This window comes from Saccopteryx leptura, chromosome 1 (genome assembly GCF_036850995.1).
Source record: "Saccopteryx leptura isolate mSacLep1 chromosome 1, mSacLep1_pri_phased_curated, whole genome shotgun sequence".
Lineage (NCBI taxonomy): Eukaryota > Metazoa > Chordata > Mammalia > Chiroptera > Emballonuridae > Saccopteryx > Saccopteryx leptura.
In genome coordinates this window covers 62566821-62588937 of record NC_089503.1, presented here as the reverse complement: position 1 = coordinate 62588937, position 22117 = coordinate 62566821, and the positions used below count along the sequence as shown (strand labels likewise).

The following is a 22117-nucleotide window of genomic DNA, read 5'->3' as shown; positions in this document are numbered from 1 at the left end:
ACCCACTGAATAGGAGAACATATTTGCCAGTGATAACATCTGATAAGTGCTTAATATCCAAAGTTTATAAAACTCATCACCATTAAAAAAAATCCAATTTAAAAATGGGCAAAGGACCTGACTAGACACTTCTCCAAAGTGGATATACAGATGGCCTATAGAGGTATATGAAAAGATGCACACCACCACTAATCATCAGAGAAATGCAAATGTACTCTATTGATCAGTGTATCCCCATTAAATTTAATTTTCTAAATAAAATTTAAAAATCCCCTCAGAATGAGATATCACCTCATAGCTGTCAGAATGGCTCTTCTTAATAAATCAACAAACAAGTGTTGGCGAGGATGTGGAGAAAAGGGAACCTTTGTGAACCATTGGTGGGAATGCAGATTGGTGTAGCCACTGTGGAAAACAGTATAGAATTACCTCAAAAAAATTAAAAATGGAAATGCCTTAGTTAGCACAGAAGTTCCTCTTATGGGAATATATCTAAAGAAACCTAAAACACTAATTCAAAAAAATATATGTATCCTTATGTTCATTGCAGTGTTATTGACAACAGCCAACATTTGGAAGCAGCCCACATTTTCATCAGTGGATGAGTGGATAAAAATGCCATGGTACATTTACACAATGGGATATTATTCATCTGTAAAAAAGAAGGAAATCTTACTCTTTGTGACAGCATGAATGGACCTAGAGAATATTATGCTAAGTGTAATAAGTCAGTCATAAGAAAACAAGTACCATATGATTTCACTCATATGTGGAATCTAATGAACAAAGTAAACTAACAAAATAAAAATGACTCAGGTACAGAGTATAGACTAATAGCTGTCAACAGGGAGGGGCTGGGGGCTGGGTGTAAAAAGTAAAGGGCTCAAGAAAATTAACTAAAAAGAAAAAAAGAATAGAGCAATTAATGTGGTGACCATGATTACAATTATTGAAGAAAACATAAGGTGCATGGACACGGAACCTGCTAAAATGGAGAGTATTCATTTTATTAAGGAGGTGAACTTATGAATGACTTTTTCTCTTTTGTATTATTCTATTGCTTTCTAAAGGGGACATAATTTCTATTATATATTCCAAATAACATTAAATCATACCACTTATACTGATCCTCATTAAGATATCCCATTGCCCATAGAACAAATTTAAAATACCTAATTAAATATCCCCAAAACTCTTCACAGATCTGTCCTGAAAATACATCCCTTCCTATCTCCCTCAGTTTTCTAATGCCTCATTTTGCCCAGTGTTGTCCCCCATTTTTGATACAGACACACTGCTTTCTGCTGTATTTTGAGGATTGAAACTCATTTTTGCAGGGCTATTTATCAAACTACAAGAGGCTGGTTCTTCTGGTCCATTCTTTTGCTGAGTTTATTTGGAATCATGACTGCCTACACTTTGTTGCTATTGGTGAGTAATGTTCCCCATTTCACTCACTCCCTCCCTTGAGGTGCTCCTGTCAATGGTTTGGTGCCCAGCGGTGCTGGAAGCACTCAGAAGCCAAGGTCACTTTTGTCTTGGCAGAGTTGGGGTTTATAACAGCTGCTTGAATTTTAGGCACAAGAGATAGATGGAGGAAAATGGACTTGTGCTATTAGAGCAGGGGTCAGGAAACTTTTTGGCTGAGAGAACCATGAATGCCACATATTTTAAAATGTAATTCCACGAGAGCCATACAATGACCCATGTACATTACTCATTATCCAATAAAAATTTGGTGTTGTCCTGGAGGACAGCTGTGATTGGCTCCAGCCACCTGCAACCACGAACATGAGCAGTAGGAAATGAATGAATTGTAATACATGAGAATGTTTTATATTTTTAACGTAATTTTTTTTTATTAAAGATTTGTCTGCGAGCCAGATGCAGCCATCAAAAGAGCCACTTCTGGCTCGTGAGCCATAGGTTCCCAACCCCTGTATTAGCAGGATGCATCTTACCACTTTGACCCTTTGGAAGGGTAGCAAAACATCCCATTTCATGTATTGACCAAGAGGTTGCTTAAAGGCTTTAACCATTGTAAAAAAAAAATAGAAGACTAGATTAAGAAGATGTGGCACATATACACCATGATATACTATTCAGCCATAAGAAATGATGACATCGGATCACTTACAACAAAATGGTGGGACCTTGATAACATTATACGGAGTGAAATAAGTAAATCAGAAAAAAACAAGAACTGCAGGATTCCATACATTGGTGGGACATAAAAAACGAGACTAAGAGACATGGACAAGAGTGTGGTGGTTACAAGGGGCGGGAGGGGAGGGAAGGAGGGAAAGGGGGAGGGGGAGGGGTGGGGTACAAAGAAAACTAGATAGAAGGTGACGGAGGACAATCTCTCTTTGGGTGATGGGTATGCAACAGAATTGAATGACAAGATAACCTGGACATGTTTTCTTTGAATATATGTACCCTGATTTATTGATGTCACCCATTAAAATAAAAAGTTATAAAGAAAAAAAAAAAAGAATTGCTGACAAACACCAGCAGTTAGAAGAGGCAAGGAAGGATTCTCTCCTGAAACTGTCAGAGAGAGCATGGCCCAGCCAATACCTTAATTTTGTACTTCTAGCCTCCAGAACTGTGAGATAATAAATTTCTGTTATTTAAAAAACAAACAAACAAAAAACATCCCGTTTCAAAGCCCACTTTATGGTTCACTCAATATTGTTTATTAGGCACCACAGCTTCAAATTAGCAGCAACTTTACACATTAAATTACATTTCATATCCTTTCTTCTGAGAATCAGTCTTTCTGGGTCTTACAAATTAACTAGTTTTTAAAACCTGTTCTAATGTGCAAAGCTAGTCCCCTAGTCCAGGTACAAAGTACATTTTAGCAGTAGTGACCCTGCTTCTGTTGTTACACAGTAGTGTCATGTCGGGGGGAATATTCAGGTCAGGCAAGAGAAAGATCTACGAAGTGGACTGGAAAGCTCCTGGGAGAGTAACTTTCAGGTAATTAGAGTTTTTAGTGTCCACTTATGCACAGGGTATATACATCTACATCATGATTTCTTGTCCCCACTGATTTCCTACTTGACACAGAAAAACCCAACTCCCATCAGGTGCCATTTGCATTAATTTTTTTCAACAAAATGTATTAATCATTATGACTGATAAGTACTGAGTATACAGAGATAAAATAACATAAGCAGTTTCTGTTTTTAGGGAGGACATTTCAAAGAGCTATGTATGAGATAAAAAGTAATAATAGTTCCTTAATCCAATGAGTTTAGAATCTAGTATGGTCACTAAATCATAGACAAAAATAACCAACACAGGCAGAACATCGTAACTCATTAGAAAGTCCTAAATAAAGTTCTGCAGGGATTCTGAGATGGAAGAGGTGACTTCTGCTAAAAGGATTAAGTAAGGCTTTTTGAAATAGTCGGCACTGGAGTGGGATCTTGAAGGGACATTGGATTTGGATGTGAGTATATGAGAATGGAGAAGAACATTCCAGCCTGAGGGAACATCATGACAGAGTTGGCAAGATAGGAAAATACGGGCTGTGGCAAAATAAGAGGGAGAGGTCAGTGCTGTCAGCCTAAAGGGTATAATGAAGAATAGTGGGGAACAAAGCTTTTTTTTTTTTTTTTTTTTTTAAAAAGGGCTTGTGACAGCTTTTGGAAAACCTGGAAAGTAAGTCTAAGACATTTGGCATGCATAGATTTCTATTTTAGGCAAATCATGCTGGTGTGGAGGGTGACTATGGCAGAGACCAGTTAGACACTTTCCTTCATAATGGGAAAATGCCGATGAATGATGTGCTTTGGCCACTGAATTGTACTGCTTTCATACACAATCAATGTGTAATGCTGAAGTTAGCTTCTAAGGTGGGAATGAGTTCTGTGTAATAACTAGTATATTTTAACAAATCCTACTTTACCCTACTTTTTTGGATACATACAATGTACACAACTGTTTAAAAAGAGGGAGCCAGCCTGATTTGTGGTGGTGCAGTGGATAAAGTGTTGACCTGGAAATGCTGAGGTCCATGGTTTGAAACCCTGGGCTTGCCTGGTCAAGGCACATATGGGAGTTGATGCTTCCTGCTCCTTCCCCCTTCTCTCTCTCTGTCTCTCTCTCTACCTCCTCACTAAAATAAGTAAATAAATAAATTTTAAAATAAAAAAAATAAAAAGAGGGAGCCCTAGGTTCTGTTTCCATATCTATCTTTGGGTTACTTTATAACCTCAATCAAGTCGTATAACTCTTCTGAGACTCAGTTTCTTTTGTTTGAAATTAGAATGATAATATTTAATATAATGGTATTTTATAGGGCTGGGTAATGAAGAAATGAAATCTTATGTGTAAAATTATTTTGATAAACGTAAGTGCTATGTACACTCCAACTCTTAGTAATATACTAAGCATCTGAGGACTCCAGTTTTTAGTTTCTATGTCTACACTGACTTGGTGACTAGTTAGATTTACACTGAAATATAAAATTTATTAACTAAATACCAGTGTTAACAGCTGTGGTTAACAATTGTAACAATGACACCAGTTCCTCAAGAAAGAGCTTTTAAATGACCTTGAAAAGGGCTGGTCCCTGACCTCTGTTCTCTCACAAATGGGTCTAAGTAATACCAGGACAAGGTCCTTCACAGGGTAAAGAAATTGGTGGGAACTCAGGAAGGATAGTTGTGTGGTGGTTGTTATGAAATCCCAGGAAAATAATAGGTACTTCTTCCTAGGGGTGCTGGTAAAAGTTACAAATAAGATGTGATGTATGAACTGGCTTTGGAAGGTCAGTGGCATGGGGAGGGAGCGCTTCTCAGGCAGAGGAACAGCATGGCAAGCCCCAGAGGCTGAAAAGTGCAGGTATAGCAAGAAGCGAATGTAGTGAGAGTTATTTGAATACACAACAGTGCTAAGGGCCACAACTTGATTTCTAAAACACCATTTTTTTCTTCTTATTCAGGTACTAAGATACTTGTTGCTTTGGAAAGGGAATGAACCATACCTGCACTGGTGTCATAAGGTAGGACAGCTGAATCTTCATAGGAGACCTTAGAACAGAACTGAATGTGCCTCTCTGGCACTCAGTGTTAAGTGCAGAGTCACACTTTCTTCAGAGTTCCCCTTAAAAAGAAGAGATCTACTTACTCTGTTTTAACTGAAATCATTAAATTTCTAACAGATGTAACTGATTTACTGAAGGATCTGATCCCAAACTTTGTTTTTTCTCACCATTCCTTATTAAACTTACTCTGTAATTCTATTCTTCCATCCTAATAAGATGTTAGGCAAGCTCCATTATGCTCCCAGTCCTGTATAGTCACAAGAACATTTAAGAATTCAGTTCATTGTAATAACCCAACCTCCAGCTTTATAAGACTTTCCTTCCCAATAGGGGAAGGAAAGCCCCTTCCCCTATTGGTGGAAGCCTGCACTGGTGGAGAGACCATGATGATCCTATCACCTCTTTTTCACCAAAGGAGAGAGGGCTCAGGGGAATAGGAGATGGAATAAAAGAGCACAGTCCCACAAGGAAGGGCAAGAGCGTCGTTGGGGGTTGATCCATCAGGACCAGATAAATGCACAGTTGTTGGCTCTTTATCCCAGAGGCTTCTTCTATGTGTATTTGCAGAGATTCTTCTGCTGAGAACCTTGACTACGAGTCTCTTGGTGGAGTCAATGCTTGTCTTCCTATACCTCCTAAAATTTGTCTGGTGAGGTCCCATCATATGGAGCTTTTTTTAAAAAAAAACAACACTGATTTTAGTGAGAGTGGAAGGGAGGAACACACACACACACACACACACACACACACGAAAATTCATCTGTTTTTATATGTGCCCTGACAGAGGATCGAACCAGCAACCTCTGTGCTGTGGGACAATGCTCTAACCACCAAACTATCTGGCCAGGGCTTATTATGAAGCTTTTAAAAAATGACATCAGTATGGCTTCTCTCAAGGGATTCCCAGAAAGCAGGCACCTTTTGCTCCAGCATCTGTGGACATGCACGTCATTTCCAGCATACCTCCCTCCTTTTGTTCTGCCTTGTGTTGGTGGAGCAGCTCCAACAACAGTCTCTTGCTTTTTTATAGACTGTTTCAAGGCATGGGTTTGATACCTGGTCTTGTGTTTCCTGAAATCCAGGAACATGTCAAACTCTCTGAGTGGGTCCTCTTAAATTTCCTTGAGCTCTAATGAGACACACAAACCAGAAATAGAAATTTAAGAGTTATTAGAACAGATGAAAATTGAAGTCATGAGGTCTCATAGAGACCTTATATACATTGAGAAGTGAAGAAAATAGGTCTTCTTGAGATCCCTATCTATTTTTGAGTTGGGACACCATGATCAGTTAGGCACTACGAAGAATCCCTATAGGATAAGCCATTCTGATGACATTCTAGCCTTGCGCCTGTTATAGAAATCATGCTTACCTTGCCTCTGCTGCTACATGTCGTCTGCCGCAGCAGGATCTCATCATTGCCTTGAAGTCAGAAAGCCAGTTTCAATGGCAGCATCTCTCGCCTTTATTCAGGCATAGAGGAGAGCCACTGCAATGCTTTTCATGGATTCTGACACTTCCTGACCAATGTGTATTTTTCGGTGTTCTCTGAGACCTCCCATAGAATGTGATAGGGAGTGAGTTAGCTTATCATGGGTGATACCAATCCAGCAAACTTTTCTCATTAAATCTTTAGATTCTTTCTTCTATATAACACCAAAAAATTGTTGGCATCCCAATTTCATTAAGCATAGGCCACCACTGAACCAAGGTTTAGACAACCAAAGAAACAATTAGAATCAATTTGAGATACATAGTACCTGGATTCTGGTAAACTGTATTCAGAAGCTTTCTAGTCAGTACACACATATCAATGAATTTAGCCTGATCTAAAAGTATGTTCATTTCTCCTTGCCTATCTCCTTTAGGATTCCTTCTCACACATATTCTGTAGGGCTTCTGTCAATATAAATTGACAACACCTTTATCTCTTGAGGCATTCCAGGATTTAATTCTAGGTTTGAGTCTGCAGGCAATGAGACGAAATAGAGGTGGAGTATGAGGAGGGTTGGCATTTCCTTGGAAGGTAACTACCTTGGTTAGGCCTTCAAACTGTGAAGACTAAGCTTTTCAGATTTGGGAGGAGAGACTGGTTCTATTGGCAAGGTAACCCCATTCCTCTTTTACTTAGGGATGCTCAGAGAGGAATGAATGACCTCAGTCAAAACTCCTTGTAAGCATGCTCATAGCTCAACTTTCTGGGAAACACACACACTAAAAACATTTAGTAGCCAAAAGATAACAGAAAATCCTTATCTGTGAAAATTTCTAGCAGGATATAATCTGGTACATCTGAGTTGCTAATTATAAATAAACTGGAATTTATAGATTTGTAGGGTTGGAGACATGGCGGGCTGGAGTTGTATAATTAATGGGAGACAAGATAAGAATGCTGCATAACCACAAAGGCGGCTTTGGTGAAGCAGTGTTTCCACATGCTTTGCTCAAAACACAGGTTACTTTTAAAGTCCAGTATCAAACAGAATATATCCTAGTGCAGGACAAGAAAGAACTTTTTATGAGTGTCTGCATTTGACAGGATCATATTTTTCCAAGGGAACATGTTTTATTTGAACTTTAGAATTAGTTGACTGCACCTTTTAGTTAAGTTTGGTGTTGGTTAAGATCACAGAATCACAAGATTTATGTGAGTCTAATTTGACAATTAAACCATTGTGATGCATGTAGTTTGCTAATGGAAAATTTAAGCTTTTTGCATGTGTGTGCATAGGTGAGATTGGCCTATACATTCATGTGCTGTTTAACAACAGGGATACATTTTGAGAAATGCATCCTTGGGCAATTTTGTCATGGTGTGAACATCATAGAGTGTACTTCCTCAACCCTAAAGAGTATAGCATACTGCCTGACCAGGTGGTGGCTCAGTGGATAGAGCATCGGACTGGGATGCAGAAGGACCCAGGTTCGAGACCCCGAGGTCGCCAGCTTGAGCGCAGGCTCAACTGGCTTGAGCAAAAAAAAGCTCACCAGCTTGGACCCAAGGTCACTGGCTCAAGCAAAGGGTTACTTGGTCTGCTGAAGGCCCGCAGTCAAGGCACATATGAGAAAGCAATCAATGAACAACTAAGGTGTCACAATGAAAAACTAATGATTGATGCTTCTCATCTCTCTCCGTCTGTCTGTCTATCCCTCTCTCTAACTCTTCTCTGTCGCTGTTAAAAAGAAAAAAAGAGTATAGCATACTATACACCGGTGCTATGTGTATAGCATATTGTTCCTCAGCTACAAACCTGTACAACCACTTACTGTAGGCAGTTATAACACACCGGTAAGTATTTGTGTATCTAAACATATATAATATAAAAAAGGTACTGTACATTTTTACTGACAGTACAGTAGGTTTGTTTACACTAGTATTACTATAAGCCCTTGACTAATGCATTGTGCAATGACTACCCCAAGCAACAGAAAATTATTGGCTTCATTTTAATTCTTATGGGACCTCCATCATACATGTGGTTTGCTGTTGACTGAAACATTATTGTGCACATGACTGTACTGTTTTTTTTCTTGTAATGTCCTTGTAGAGTTTGGGTATTAAGGTTTTGCTGGCTTCATATGTGAAGTTAGAAAGTGTTACCTCTTTTTCTATTTTCTGGAAAAGTTTGTTAAAAATTAGAAAATATTCCTTCCTTAAATTTTTTTTTATAATTTTATTTTTTTAATGGGGCAACATCAATAAATCAGGATACATATATTCAAAGATAACAAGTCCAGGTTATCTTGTCGTTCAATTATGTTGCATACCCATCACCCAAAGTCAGATTGTCCTCTGTCACCTTCTATCTAGTTTTCTTTGTGCCCCTCCCCCTTTCCATCTCCCTCTCCCCCCTCCCCCCTCCCCCCGTAACCACCACACTCTTATCAATGTCTCTTAGTTTCACTTTTATGTCCCACCTACGTATGGAATAATGCAGTTCCTGGTTTTTTCTGATTTACTTATTTCATTTTGTATAATGTTATCAGGATCCCGCCATTTTGCTGTAAATGATCCGATGTCATCATTTCTTATGGCTGAGTAGTATTCCATAGTGTACATGTGTCACATCTTCTTTATCCAGTCATCTATTGACGGGCTTTTTGGTTGTTTCCATGTCTTGGCCACTGTGAACAATGCTGCAATGAACATGGGGCTACATGTGTTTTTATGTATCAATGTTTCTGAGTTTTGGGGGTATATACCCAGTAGAGGGATTGCTGGGTCATAAGGTAGTTCTATTTTCAGTTTTTTGAGGAACCACCATACTTTCTTCCATAATGGTTGTACTACTTCACATTTACACCAACAGTGAATGAGGGTTCCTTTTTCTGCACAGCCTCTCCAACATTTGCTATTACCTGTCTTGTTAATAATAGCTAATCTAACAGGTGTGAGGTGATATCTCATTGCAGTTTTGATTTGCATTTTTCTAATAACTAATGAAGAGAAGCATCTTTTCATATATCTGTTGGCCATTTGTATTTCTTCCTGGGAGAAGTGTCTGTTCATGTCCTCTTCCCATTTTTTTATTGGATTGTTTGTTTGTTTGTTGTTGAGTTTTATGAGTTCTTTGTATATTTTGGATATTAGGCCCTTATCTGAGCTGTTGTTTGAAAATATCATTTCCCATTTAGTTGGCTGTTTATTTTGTTATCAGTTTCTCTTGCTGAGCAAAAACTTCTTAGATTGATGTAGTCCCATTCATTTATTTTTGCCTTCACTTCTCTTGCCTGTGGAGTCAAATTCATAAAATGCTCTTTAAAACCCAGGTCCATGAGTTGGGTACCTATGTCTTCTTCTATGTACTTTATTGTTTCAGGTCTTATGTTTAGATCTTTGATCCATTTTGAGTTAATTTTAGTACAGGGGGACAAACTGTAGTCCAGTTTCATTCTTTTGCATGTGACTTTCCAGTTTCCCCAGCACCATTTATTAAAGAGGCTTTCTTTTCTCCATTGTGTGTTGTTGGCCCCTTTATCAAAAATTATTTGACTATATATATGTGGTTTTATTTCTGGGCTTTCTATTCTGTTCCATTGGTCTGAGTGTCTATTTTTCTGCCAATACCATGCTGTTTTGATTGTCATGGCCGTATAATATAGTTTGAAGTCAGGTATTGTAATGCCCCCAGCTTCATTCTTTTTCTTTAGGATTGCTTTGGCTATTCGGGGTTTTTTATAGTTCCATATAAATCTGATGATTTTTTACTCCATTTCTTTAAAGAATGTCATTGGAATTTTGATGGGAATTGCATTAAATTTGTATATTGCTTTAGGTAATATGGCCATCTTGATTATATTTATTCTTCCTAACCAAGAACAAGGAATATTCTTCCATCTCATTACATCTTTTTTGATTTCCCTTAACAATGGTTTATAGTTTTCATTATATAAGTCCTTTACATTCTTTGTTATGTTTATTCCTAGGTATTTTATTTTTTTTGTTGCAATCGTGAAGGGGATTATTCTTTTGAGTTCGTTCTTAAATGTTTCATTGTTGGCATATAGAAAGGCTATTGACTTCTGTATGTTAATTTTGTATCCTGCGACCTTACTGTATTGGCTTATTGTTTCTAGTAGTCTTTTTGTGGATTCTTTGGGGTTTTCGACGTATAGGATCATATCATCTGCAAAAAGTGATACCTTTACTTCTTCTTTTCCAATATGGATGCCTTTTATTTCTTTGTCTTGTCTGATTGCTCTGGCTAGAACCTCTAGTACCACATTAAATAAGAGTGGAGAGAGTGGACAACCCTGTCTTGTTCCTGATTTAAGGGGGAAAGCCTTCAGTTTTGTGCCATTTAATATGATGTTCGCTGATGGTTTATCATATATGGCCTTTATCATGTTGAGATATTTTCCTTCTATACCCATTTTGTTGAGAGTCTTAAACATAAAATTGTGTTGTATTTTATCGAAAGCCTTTTCTGCATCTATTGATAATATCATGTGGTTCTTGTTCTTTGTTTTGTTGATATGGTGTATTACGTTAACCATTTTACGTATGTTGAACCATCCTTGAGATTCTGGGATGAATCCCACTTGATCATGATGTATTATTTTTTTAATATGTTGTTGTATTTGATTTGCTAGTATTTTGTTTAGTATTTTAGCATCTGTATTCATTAGAGATATTGGTCTGTAGTTTTCTTTTTTTGTGCCATCCTTGCCTGGTTTTGGTATGAGGGTTATGTTGGCCTCATAAAATGTGTTTGGAAGTATTGCTTCTTCTTCAGTTTTTTTGGAAGACTTTCAGTAGAATAGTCCTTCCTTAAATTTTTAGTAAAATTAAGCATTCATGTCAGCAAGGCCTGGAATTATTGTGTGAGAGACAAATCAATTATGGATATAATTACTTTAATAAATACAGAGATTATGGAAAGGAACAAAGCTCTCTCTAGAAGACAGCACAGATGTAGCAAGACTACATTTCAAGGGGAAGAAGTTAAAATTATATACACTTAGCCTCAATGTTTTTTCTCTATGAAGTATATAGTGTTGTGGCAGGCAGATATTTTCATCTGTTCAACAACTATTTATTGAATGCTTTAAATGTATTAGACATTCTGCAAGGCAGTGAAGATATAATCATAAATATTATCCTAGCCCTCATGAATCTTACAGTCTGTTGGGGAAATTATACAGGAAAAGGTAATTATAGAATATTCTTTACTTTTGATTGTATTGAGTTGGATAAAATAAAAAGTAGTGCCCTGGCTGGTTGGCTCAGCGGTAGAGCATCAGCATGGCTTGTGGAAGTCCCAGGTTTGATTCTCGGTCAGGGCACACAGGAGAAGTGACCATCTGCGTCTCCACCCCTCCCCTCTCTCTTCTCTCTCTGTCACTCTCTCTCTCTTCCTCATCTGCAGCCATGGCTCAAATGGTGGAACAATTTGGCCCAGGCCCTGAGGATGGCTCCATGGCCGTGCCTCAGGCGCTGAAATAGCTTGGCTGCTGAGCAACAGAGCAGTGGCCTGGATGAGCAGAGCATCGCCCTGTAAGGGGCTTGCCAGGTGGATCCCGGTCTGGGTGCATTCAGGAGTCTGTCTCTGCCTCCCTGCTTCCCTTCCTCCCTGCCATTCACTTAGTTAAAAAAACAAACAAACAAAAAGCAATTAGTGAATATTTGTAATAGTCCTTGTTGAAACTGAGTGAGAGATGCTAGGCAAAACTGAGGGCCCAGCTGAGGCTGGTGATGATAATTAGTAAAGGCATCAGCCCATGAAGCTGTATAATTATTTTTTCAGCCATGCTATATAACAAAGACTTGGGAGCAAAGAAGGTAAACGATTGGATCCATCCAATATTGGGGGTTTACAGGATGGTCAGATTAAAAAGATGAGGAAATGAAGTCTCTGACATAGTGGGGACACACATACAATTCCCAAGGACAGTTCTAATCCAAGCCTTGTGCCTGGAGGTCAAAAAATTTTTTTTCATTCCCCAGATCCTAACTCTGCTAGTGATTGGAATATGCACGTTTTTTCTGATCGTTTCACGCATTTACTGGAACAACGAGTGGCTGTCATTTGGGCTCTCACTGAGGGTAAGCATCATCCTGTAGGTCTAGCACTGTTTGTCTAGTGTGGTCAGCCTGACTTTTGGCTTTCTCCCAGGTCTTTGCTCCCTACATACACCTGAGCTGCGTAACTGTGATGGTTCTCCTTTCCTGGCCTGTGGCCTCCTCCTTGGTCAATTTGGAACTAGAAGGTATGTCATATTGGTGGAACCTGATTTTTTTTTCAGCTCTGCCTTTCGCATGCATATTCAACTCAGCAAAAGAAGAACTTGGTAGATAGCTACCATTATGACCCTTTGAAATTCATTTAGCTGATTACTCAGGCATTCTCCTTGAGGTCAAACTCATAACCTCATGTGGCCTTTTTCTAAAGAGGGATTCTCCTTCCAGAAAAGTAAGAATTATCTCTTATTGTTACACAGTGACTGTCTGGAAATGGAATGGGGTTGTGGGAAGGAGGGTTGAGGACATTATAATTTATTCGATAGGATGGTGGTACTAGTCACAGTTCTTTTAGATTGTATTCAAACATTACTAATTTAACTAGTGAACTTATACTAGGTCCATATGTCCCTGGTTGCATTCTAGCAAGACGAAGAAGGCTCTGGGGGTCCATTACCTGGTACTTAGAGCAGAAGCAGAAATGTCTCCCTCTGCCACTGGCTTCCTTTCCATTCTTTGGCCTAATATTATGAAGACAAAAGAGAATCAGAGCTGTACATTAAATTTTTTGAGAATGGAGTTATCTCTCACCACTCTTCCTGAGATGCCAGTAGGATCTTAAGTATCTCTTTTTCCTGTTGGTTAAACAAGGAGTGTGTGCTTCCTGACTTGGGCGCAGATAGAAACAAAACAGTACTGGATTGGTAGTGTTGCCATCATGTGTTTGTACCTGTGTGTACGTGTATATGTGGAGGGTGGTTGGTAGGAAATGTTTTGGGGCAAGAGCTTAAAGGGGACAATTAATGAACTCTTTTCTCTTTCATTTCTGAAATTTTAGCTAGATACAGAAGAGACAACATTATACAACATAAGAGAAAGAGAAGCCAGAGATGTGATATAGTCACAAAGCTGAGAGGTTAGAACTGGAGAAAGAGATTTGAAAGTGACTGAAGTATAGGTGGTAACTTAAAAATGTACAAATGGGTAAAATCCTCAGAGGTCTACAATCATAAGTGTTGGGGATGGCCAGTGATAAGAGGTATTGTGGCCAAATTGTGTGTGTGTGTGTGTAAGAGAGAGAGAGAGAGAGAGAGAGAGAGAGAGAGAGAGAAGCAAATACCTTATATTTACTGAGTATTTATTATGAGTAAACACAGCCATAAAACTCTATTAGGTAGATTTTAGTAGATGTTAGCAGCCAGATAGCCCCATTTTTCAGGATGAAGAAAACGGAGACCCAGAGAGGTTAAGCAGTGTGTTCTTAGTCCCACAATTAGACGGTGGTAGTCTGGTTTTAAACTCAGATTCTCAGATTTCTGTCAGCCAGCGCCCCTTCACTGTACTGCACTGCCTTATGTATAGGGGCATTTTAGGCTGGTCTCACAGGCTTCAGGGCTTTCTCAGCACCAGCCATTCTACTCCTACTCCTGAGAATTATTCCTTAACGTGCCCTCTCCTTCCTTTTTTTCTCACCTCCGTGCAATTCATTTCCTGTAAATTTTCCGTTGAAAACTATTGCCTTAATAATAATGTGTACATTTGGATAGCCCTCCACTTTCAAATCAGTAAAAATAAACAAGGCTGTGACAGAAATAGAGAGTGAGTCTGGCAGTCCACACTGGGTATTGACTCCCTGCTGCTTTGGCATAGTTACTTGCTGCGGATGGGTCTCTGCTCCTCTTTATCTTTTTTTCTCACTCTCCACTCTTCACACTTTTCAGCTGTACAAGTAGCTATTGGATTGCCTTTTTTCCTCATCCTTATATGTCTGTTTGTGATGCCGTTTGGGATGTATTCACCCTGCCTTCAGAAGAAGGATGAATTGGGACCCAAGCCGGTCATCTTTGGACGTCGAGGTGCACCTATGGTAGGTCTGGACATGATGGACATGGGTGAGTAGCAGTGTGCGTAGGGCTTATGGGTGAGTGAAGAGGACTTCAGAATCACAGGAATCTTTGGGAGGAAAAGGTGTTGGCTATAGATGAAAAGAATAAGAGTTAATTGTAGAGGTTGGACTTGAACCCAGGTCACCTCTCAGTCCATTTTTCTTTACTATGCCCAGTGACATTGCCTTAGATGAGTAGAGTTCTAGAATTGTATTGGGTGGAGGAGAATATATTCAGGCTCTTTTGAGAAAGAGCAGAGGGAGCCAAAATATGCTTTTTAAAGCACTTTTAGTACTGGACTTCCCCTCTACCATAAAAGAGATGTTGGGGTGGGGGAGTAACTCTGAGGTAGAGGGTCTGATGTCCTTTTCTTCCACAGCTGGGGCCTGAGAACACCATAATGTCCTTTGAGAAAGCTGTGGAAAATGGAGCTTTTGGGCTGGAGCCTGACGTGCATTTAAGGTAAAAAAGCAGGGACTGGGTGGGTAGGAGATCAAGTCAATGCCATGGAAGATGAGCTGCCTGGCCCAAGTCATAGTGAGGACAAGCCCTGGGGAGTTTCTGCCTTGATCATATGCCACATGTGCACGTAGCACACACAGAGACACACATACATACACATTCTTGAACCGCTTCTGCCTTACAAATCATATATCTGTACCACAACATTCTTACTCATAAACTCATAAGTCATACACGCTTTATACAGACTCCACACATAATTCAAATTTGCCCCCATTGTAAACCATGTTTAAAAATTAACCCCATGCACTACTCAGTAATATGTTTACCTAGCAGTCTCTGGACACATAATATATTCCAGACCTTCTTCTAAATGCTGTTGAGAGGCACAAGAGTACTATAGACTTCTGCCTTAGACATGTTCCCAGCCAGTGAAGGAGACATGGCATATTTATCACAGTATAAGGCCATTGGTGGGGAATATCTTCCATATAAAATAAGTCAAATGCAATGAAACCTCAATGGAGGAAAAAGCCAACTCTTAGTTTGTGAAAAAGACCTTATGTACTCAGAATTGTGTCTGGGTTGAGCCTTGAAGGAAAAGTATTATTTCACCAAGCAGATATGGGGAAAGGTCTGGGAAGAGGCTGTAGCTTATTCAAAGACATATAAATCAGAAATAAGAAGTTTGTATATCAGTAAGCTATCCGGTATGGATGCCAAATTGATATGCTTTGAGAAGAGGAAGGGGCTATGTGAGGAGGAAGAATGGCTGTATGGTTTACTGAGACTGGACCATGGAGATCCTTAAATGTGTAATTGGCTGCCTTTGTAGGTTTTAGAAGATTATCATATTGTTTTAAGAGATGCGTTTTAGAAAGACTCATCTGGAAATCTATCAGGGAGACTACTCAGGGAAATGGGTTGTGGATAAAAAAATGTATACATACAAAGGAAAACAAAGGAATACTTGAATAAGGGCAAGGGTGTGGCCAACAAGACCTGTGCTGTAAAATCTATGTACCTGAACAGCTGGAAGTAGAGAGGCTTAATGTCTAATACCAGTATATTAGTGAATGTGGTGTGTACAAACTTTGTTCACAGACTTTCTGTAAGGCAAACAGAAAAATATGAGCATTCTAATTCAAAGATAAGGAAGTGTGGTTTGAACCTGAATTCAATGACGGGAAATGTATTCCTAAGGAAATAAGGCTGGAATGTACATGATAAAACCAAGATTGGAACTAGATTTCCTGACCCCAGACAGGTTCTTGACATTACCCAACAATGACAGTTGTTCAATGCAGAACATTTGAATTAGGCTTTTGAAATAGGCTGTTCTATCAGAGCCCCTGGGTTTATTTGTGGAAGTACTTGTTGGTCACAGCATAATGTGGTAAAGGTGCTGAGCCAATGAGCTCCTGGTACATGGTCTCTCTCTTCTCTTGTGTCTGTGACTTTAACTGTCATTTAGATGATCCTTCTAATACTTCAGTTTCACTACTTGATGACATCTTAATTTCTAGTAATTATTTTTACATACTTCACCATCCACATTGATGGTCATACCTTAAGCTTCATCATTACCAAAATTTCTGTATCAATCAGGACACAAATAACACATGAATAACTTGAATAGAAAAAATGTAATATTAATAATTACTAAGTGGTAAAACATGGTGAACTACTTAAAGAGGTAAAGAAGACTCAGGCAGTGTAAAAGTAGCAAGTGTAGAGAGATTAAAATGGTGGCAGACTAGGTAGAAGCTGCACTCACCTCCTCCCAGGACTAAACTGAAATTACAACTAAATTATAGATCAGTCATCCTGAATAACCAATTCAGAAGAGAAGTCTTATAATCAAGGATTTTTTAAAATTTTAAAATTTTATTTAAAAAGTAACTAACAGGGTTACATTGATCAAGAGTACATAGGTTTCAGGTGAACATTTCTATAGCATTTGAAATGTTCATTATGTTGTATACATGTTACCCAAAGTCAAATTATTTCCCGTCACCTTATATTTGTCCCTTTTTACATCCTTTGCCCCACCTCCTCCCCAATCCCATGTGTCCCCTTCTCCCTCCCCCATGTTCCCTTCCCCCTGGTAACCACTTTTATCTATGTCCATAAGTTTCAGTTTTATATCCTACCTATTTGTGAAATCATACCATTCTTAGCTTTTTCTGATTTACTTATTTCACTCAATATAATGTTCTCAAGGTCCATCCATGTTGTAAATGGCACTATGCCATCATTTCTTATGGCTGAGTAGTATTCTATTGTACCACATCTTCTTTATCCAATCCTCTATTGAGGGACATTTTGGTTGTTTCCATGTCTTGGCCACTGTGAATAATGCTGTGATGAATGTGGGGTGCATGTGACTTTATGTACCAATATTTTCAGAGTTTTGGGGGTAGATACTCAGTAGAGGGATTGCTGGGTAATATGGTAATTCTATTCTTCATTTTTTGAGGAACCACTATACTTTCTTTGATAATGGTTGTACTACCCACCAGCAATGAGTGAGGGTTCCTTTTTCTCCACAGCCTCTCCAACACTTGTTATTACCTGTCTTGTTGATAACAGCCAATCTAACAGGTGTGAGGTATAACCAAGGATTTATGGAAGAAACCATATTGAGATTGGTAGGAAGAGCAGAGACCTGAAAAAGGCTGGCTCTGCTTCCACAAGCAGCAGCCGAGGTTCCAGATGGATATCTTAGTTGGGGGATGGTTCCCTCTAGAAGTATGGGGCCTAAAACCCAAGCCAGGATTCCAGCCCAGAGCACCAGAGCTGGGAGGAGGCACTCCCATAGCATCTGGCTGTGAAAAGCAGTGAAGTTTCACTCCACCAAGGAATGATGATAGTCCACAGCAATGCATCCACCTTATTAAAGGGCCAATGCACAAAGTTTCATTTGCAGTCACTTACTGTTGGTTCCAGTGGATGGAGGGAGGAATGGACTAGAGTCACATGAGGAGAGTCCGGGGTTTGTGGCTCTGGGGAGATAGCTGAAGGGACAGCTGTCAGGATCTCTGTGCCAAGTCATTCTTTCATACCACAGAGGCCATCTTACTTTGGTGGAATGCTTTTCTCCATGCAGCATCAGCCTGGGGAAAAGCAATAGCCTCACTTTTGAACTCCCTCTCACCCCACCCTGTGGAGTTCAGGCCTTTCTGAGGAGTACAGCTAGAAGCTTTTGGTGTATGAGCCTAACAGGCCGCTGGCAGGTGGAGGCAGTTATTAGGGTACCTTAGGACTTTTGACAGCCTGTTCCAGGCCTAGTGCTGGTAAAAGCTGGCCTTAGTGCAGAGCTTGGTAATTCCACATGCACCCAGGCCCAGCAGAGGCCATATAAACTGTGGAATGCTTGTAGCTCCAAATAGGTTGCTGAGGGCCAGTCACAGGCAGCATCTTACATTAGACTGCACCAGAGACTTTCCCAAGAGGCCCAGTACCAGTACAACCAGTGGCTAGCTTCAGACAACATCAGAACAGATTCCATTAAGCTTCACAAGCAGTATATTCAAAGGGAGATCTTGACAGCACCAAACCCACCTAGGTGAATTCTGTTTCATGTGGTCAGCACCTGCCCAGTGGCTCATATCCCTTGGTTGGGGTCAAGCCTCACCGTCAGCCAGCCTGTAAGTCAATCTTATGCATGAATGGACCAACAGCAATGAAGACTCAATTATAGCAGGCAGGCCCACACAACCCACACTAAGAATATGCCTAGAGTACACACCTCCGGTGATCAAGGAGACTGCACCACTGGATCCCAACCAAATAAGGCCACCATCCAAGGTTGGGTATCAGACAAGATTTACCTAATACAAAGAAACAAAGAAACAACTGAACTCAAGATTGCTGTGCCTATCTTAAATTTTGGAATATTTGTTGTAGATCTGTTAAATATGCCATTGGTATCTTGATAAGAATACTTATCCATGAACACGGTATATACTTCCGCATATTGGTATCTTCTTCAATTTCTTCAATGTCTTATCATTTACAGGCCTTTTTGTGTATGTGTGACGGAGACAGAGAGAGGGACAGATAGGAACAGACAGACAGGAAGGGAGAGAAATGAGAAGCATCAATTCTTTGTTGTAACTCCTTAGTTGTTCATTGATTGCTTTCTCATCTGTGCCTTGAGTGAAGGGTTATAGCAGAGCAAGTGACCCCTTGCTCAAGCTGGTGACGTTGGGCTCAAGCTAGTGACCTTGGGTTTCAAGCCAGTGACCTTTGGGCTCAAGCCTGTGACCACTGGGTCATGACTATGATCCTGCACTCAAGTCAGCAACACTGCGCTCAAGCTGGTGAACCCACACTCAAGCTAGATGAGCCCACACTCAAGCTGGCAGCCTTGGGGTTTAAACTTGGGTCCTCTGCATCCCAGTCCAATGCTCTATCCACTATGCCACTGCCTGGTCAGGCTTATAGGCCTTTTATATCCATGGTATTACCATCCTAAGTATTTTATTATTTTTGAAGCAATTATAAATGGGAATGTGTTCTTAGTTTCCCTTTTTGGTGTATAAAAATGCAACTAACTTTCAGATACTTATTTTGTATCCCATATTTTACTGAATTTATCAGTTCTAGTAAATTTTTGGTGGAAGCTTTAGGGTTCTCTATATACAGTATCATGTCATCTGCAAATAATGACAGTTTTACCTATTCCTTTCCCATCTGGATGCTTCTTGTTCTTCTCTGATTACTATGACTAAGCCTTCTATTACTATGTTAAATAAAAACAGTAAAAGCAGACAGTCCTGTCTTGTTCCCAATAATGCTTTCAGTTTTTGCCTATTGAGTATCATGTTTTCTGTGGGTTTGTCATATATGGCCTTTATTATGTTGAGTTATGTTCCCTCTATTCCCACTTAACTAAAGTTTTGATCATAATAGATTTGGATTTTTATCAAATGCTCTTTTTGCACCAAATCTTCCAAAACTGAATCAGGAAGAATTAGAGAATCTGAATAGACAGATTCTAAGTAGCAAAATTGAAGCAGTAAACAAAACAAAACAACTTCCAACAAACAAAAAGTCTTAGACTAGATGGCTTCACAGTTGACTTCTACCAAATATTCAGAGAATTAACACCTATTCTTCTCAGACTTTTCCAAAGTATTCAACAAGAGGGAAGACTCCCAATTTAATGAGGCCAACATTATCCTAATTCCAAAGCCAGGTAAAGATACTACAAAGAAATAAAGTTACAGACCAATATCCCTAATGAACACAGATGCTAAAATCCTTACCAAATATTAGTAAACTAGATCCAGCAATACATTAAAAAGATCATATACCATGATCAAGTAGGATTTATTCCAGGGATGCAAGGTTAGCACAATATCTGCAAATTAATAAATGTGATATACTATTAATATATAAACAAAAGGAAGGATAAAAATCAGGAAGTGATCATTTGGTGCAAAAAGATCCCCATCTTCCATTCCCTCCCTGTGTGAGAGGGGTTCCCTTTTACTTGTTCCCCTGACTAGAGGGTAAGCAGACATTTATTGAGAGTAGTTATCTAGAGAAAGTAATTTTTTAATTGGGGTAAAATATGCTGAACATAAAATTTACCATTTTATTCATATTTAGGTGTATAGTACAGTGGCATTAAATGTATTCATTCACCTTATTTTGCTGCCATTCATCATCATCCATCTCTAGAACTTTTTCATCTTCTCAAAATGAAGCTCTGTACCTATTAAATACAAATTCCTTGATCTCCCCTTCCCTCAGGCCCTTGCAACCACTGTTCTATTTTCTCTCTCTATGAAGTGGTCTACTGTGGTTACCTCATACCACTGGAATCATACAGTAGTCGTCCTTTAATTTCTGGCTCATTTTACTTAGTCAAGGTCCATCTATATTGTAGCATCTGTCAAAATGTTCGTCCTTTTTATGTTAAAAAACAAAAAACAAAGTGCACCATCTTTACCATTTTTAGGTATAAGTTCAGAAGTGTTACCTATATTCAGATTGTTGTGAAACAGATCTCTGTAACTTTTTCATCTCAGAAATCTGAATCTCTATAATCATTATACAACAACTCCCTCTTGCCATCCCTCCCCCCCTAGCCCCTGGTAACTACCATTCTACTTTCTGTTTCTATAAATTTAGATATCTTATATAAGTGGAATAATTTGGATTTTCTATTTTTCTCTATTTTCACTTAGCACATGTCCTCTAGGTGCATCCATATTGTAGTATGTCACAGGATTTCCTTCCTTTCTCAGTCTGAATAATATTCCAATGTATGTATATATATATATATATTAATTGATTTAAATTTATTGTGTTTACAAAGATTCAAGTGTCCCACCAAATATATCCCCCCACCCCCGTGTTTCCTCCACATCCCCCTTGTCCCCCTCTCCCCAATGCTCTCCCCTCTTCCCTCCAGGATTTGCTTTTCTGCTCTCTATAACGCTGTGTTATGTATATATAATTTCACCGATCTCTTTCCCTTCTAGATCCCATCCTCTCATCCCCTTTTCCTCTGTCAGCTTTCCCTCTGGTCCCTTTGATCCCGCCTCTGCCTCTATTCTGTTCCTCAGTTTATACTGTTCATTAGATTCCTCAAATGAGTGAGGTCATATGATATTTTTCTTTCTCTGCCTGGCTTATTTCACTTAACATAATAGTTTCCAGGTCCATCCATGTTGTCGCAAAAGGTAAAATTTCTTTCTTTTTCATGGCCCCATAGTATTCCATTGTGTATATGTACCACTGCGTTTTTATCCACTTGTCCACTGACAGACACTTGGACTGTTTCCAGATCTTGGATATTGTTAACAATGCTGCTGTAAGCATGAGGGTGCATTTCTTATTTTGAATCAGTGATTTGGTGTTCTTAGGATATATTCCTAAAAGTGGGATGGCTGGGTCAAAAGGCAGTTCCATTTTTTTTTTTTTTTTTTTTTTTTTTACAGAGACAGAGAGTCAGAGAGAGGGATAGACAGGGACAGACAGACAGGAACGGAGAGAGATGAGAAGCATCAATCA

General features: G+C 39.2%; 1 protein-coding gene across 1 annotated transcript in view; it reads left to right on the top strand.

The window, feature by feature from the left end:
- LOC136389687 (glycerophosphodiester phosphodiesterase domain-containing protein 4-like) overlaps nucleotides 1–22117 on the top strand; it is a 146364-nt gene that overhangs the window by 57210 nt on the left and 67037 nt on the right. The window contains exons 4-10 of the mRNA XM_066361496.1: nucleotides 1338–1431; nucleotides 4958–5017; nucleotides 12507–12605; nucleotides 12676–12769; nucleotides 13579–13656; nucleotides 14462–14607; nucleotides 15006–15088. Of these exons, the coding sequence (XP_066217593.1) occupies nucleotides 1338–1431; nucleotides 4958–5017; nucleotides 12507–12605; nucleotides 12676–12769; nucleotides 13579–13656; nucleotides 14462–14607; nucleotides 15006–15088 (654 nt within the window). The remainder of the gene's footprint in view (nucleotides 1–1337; nucleotides 1432–4957; nucleotides 5018–12506; nucleotides 12606–12675; nucleotides 12770–13578; nucleotides 13657–14461; nucleotides 14608–15005; nucleotides 15089–22117) is intronic.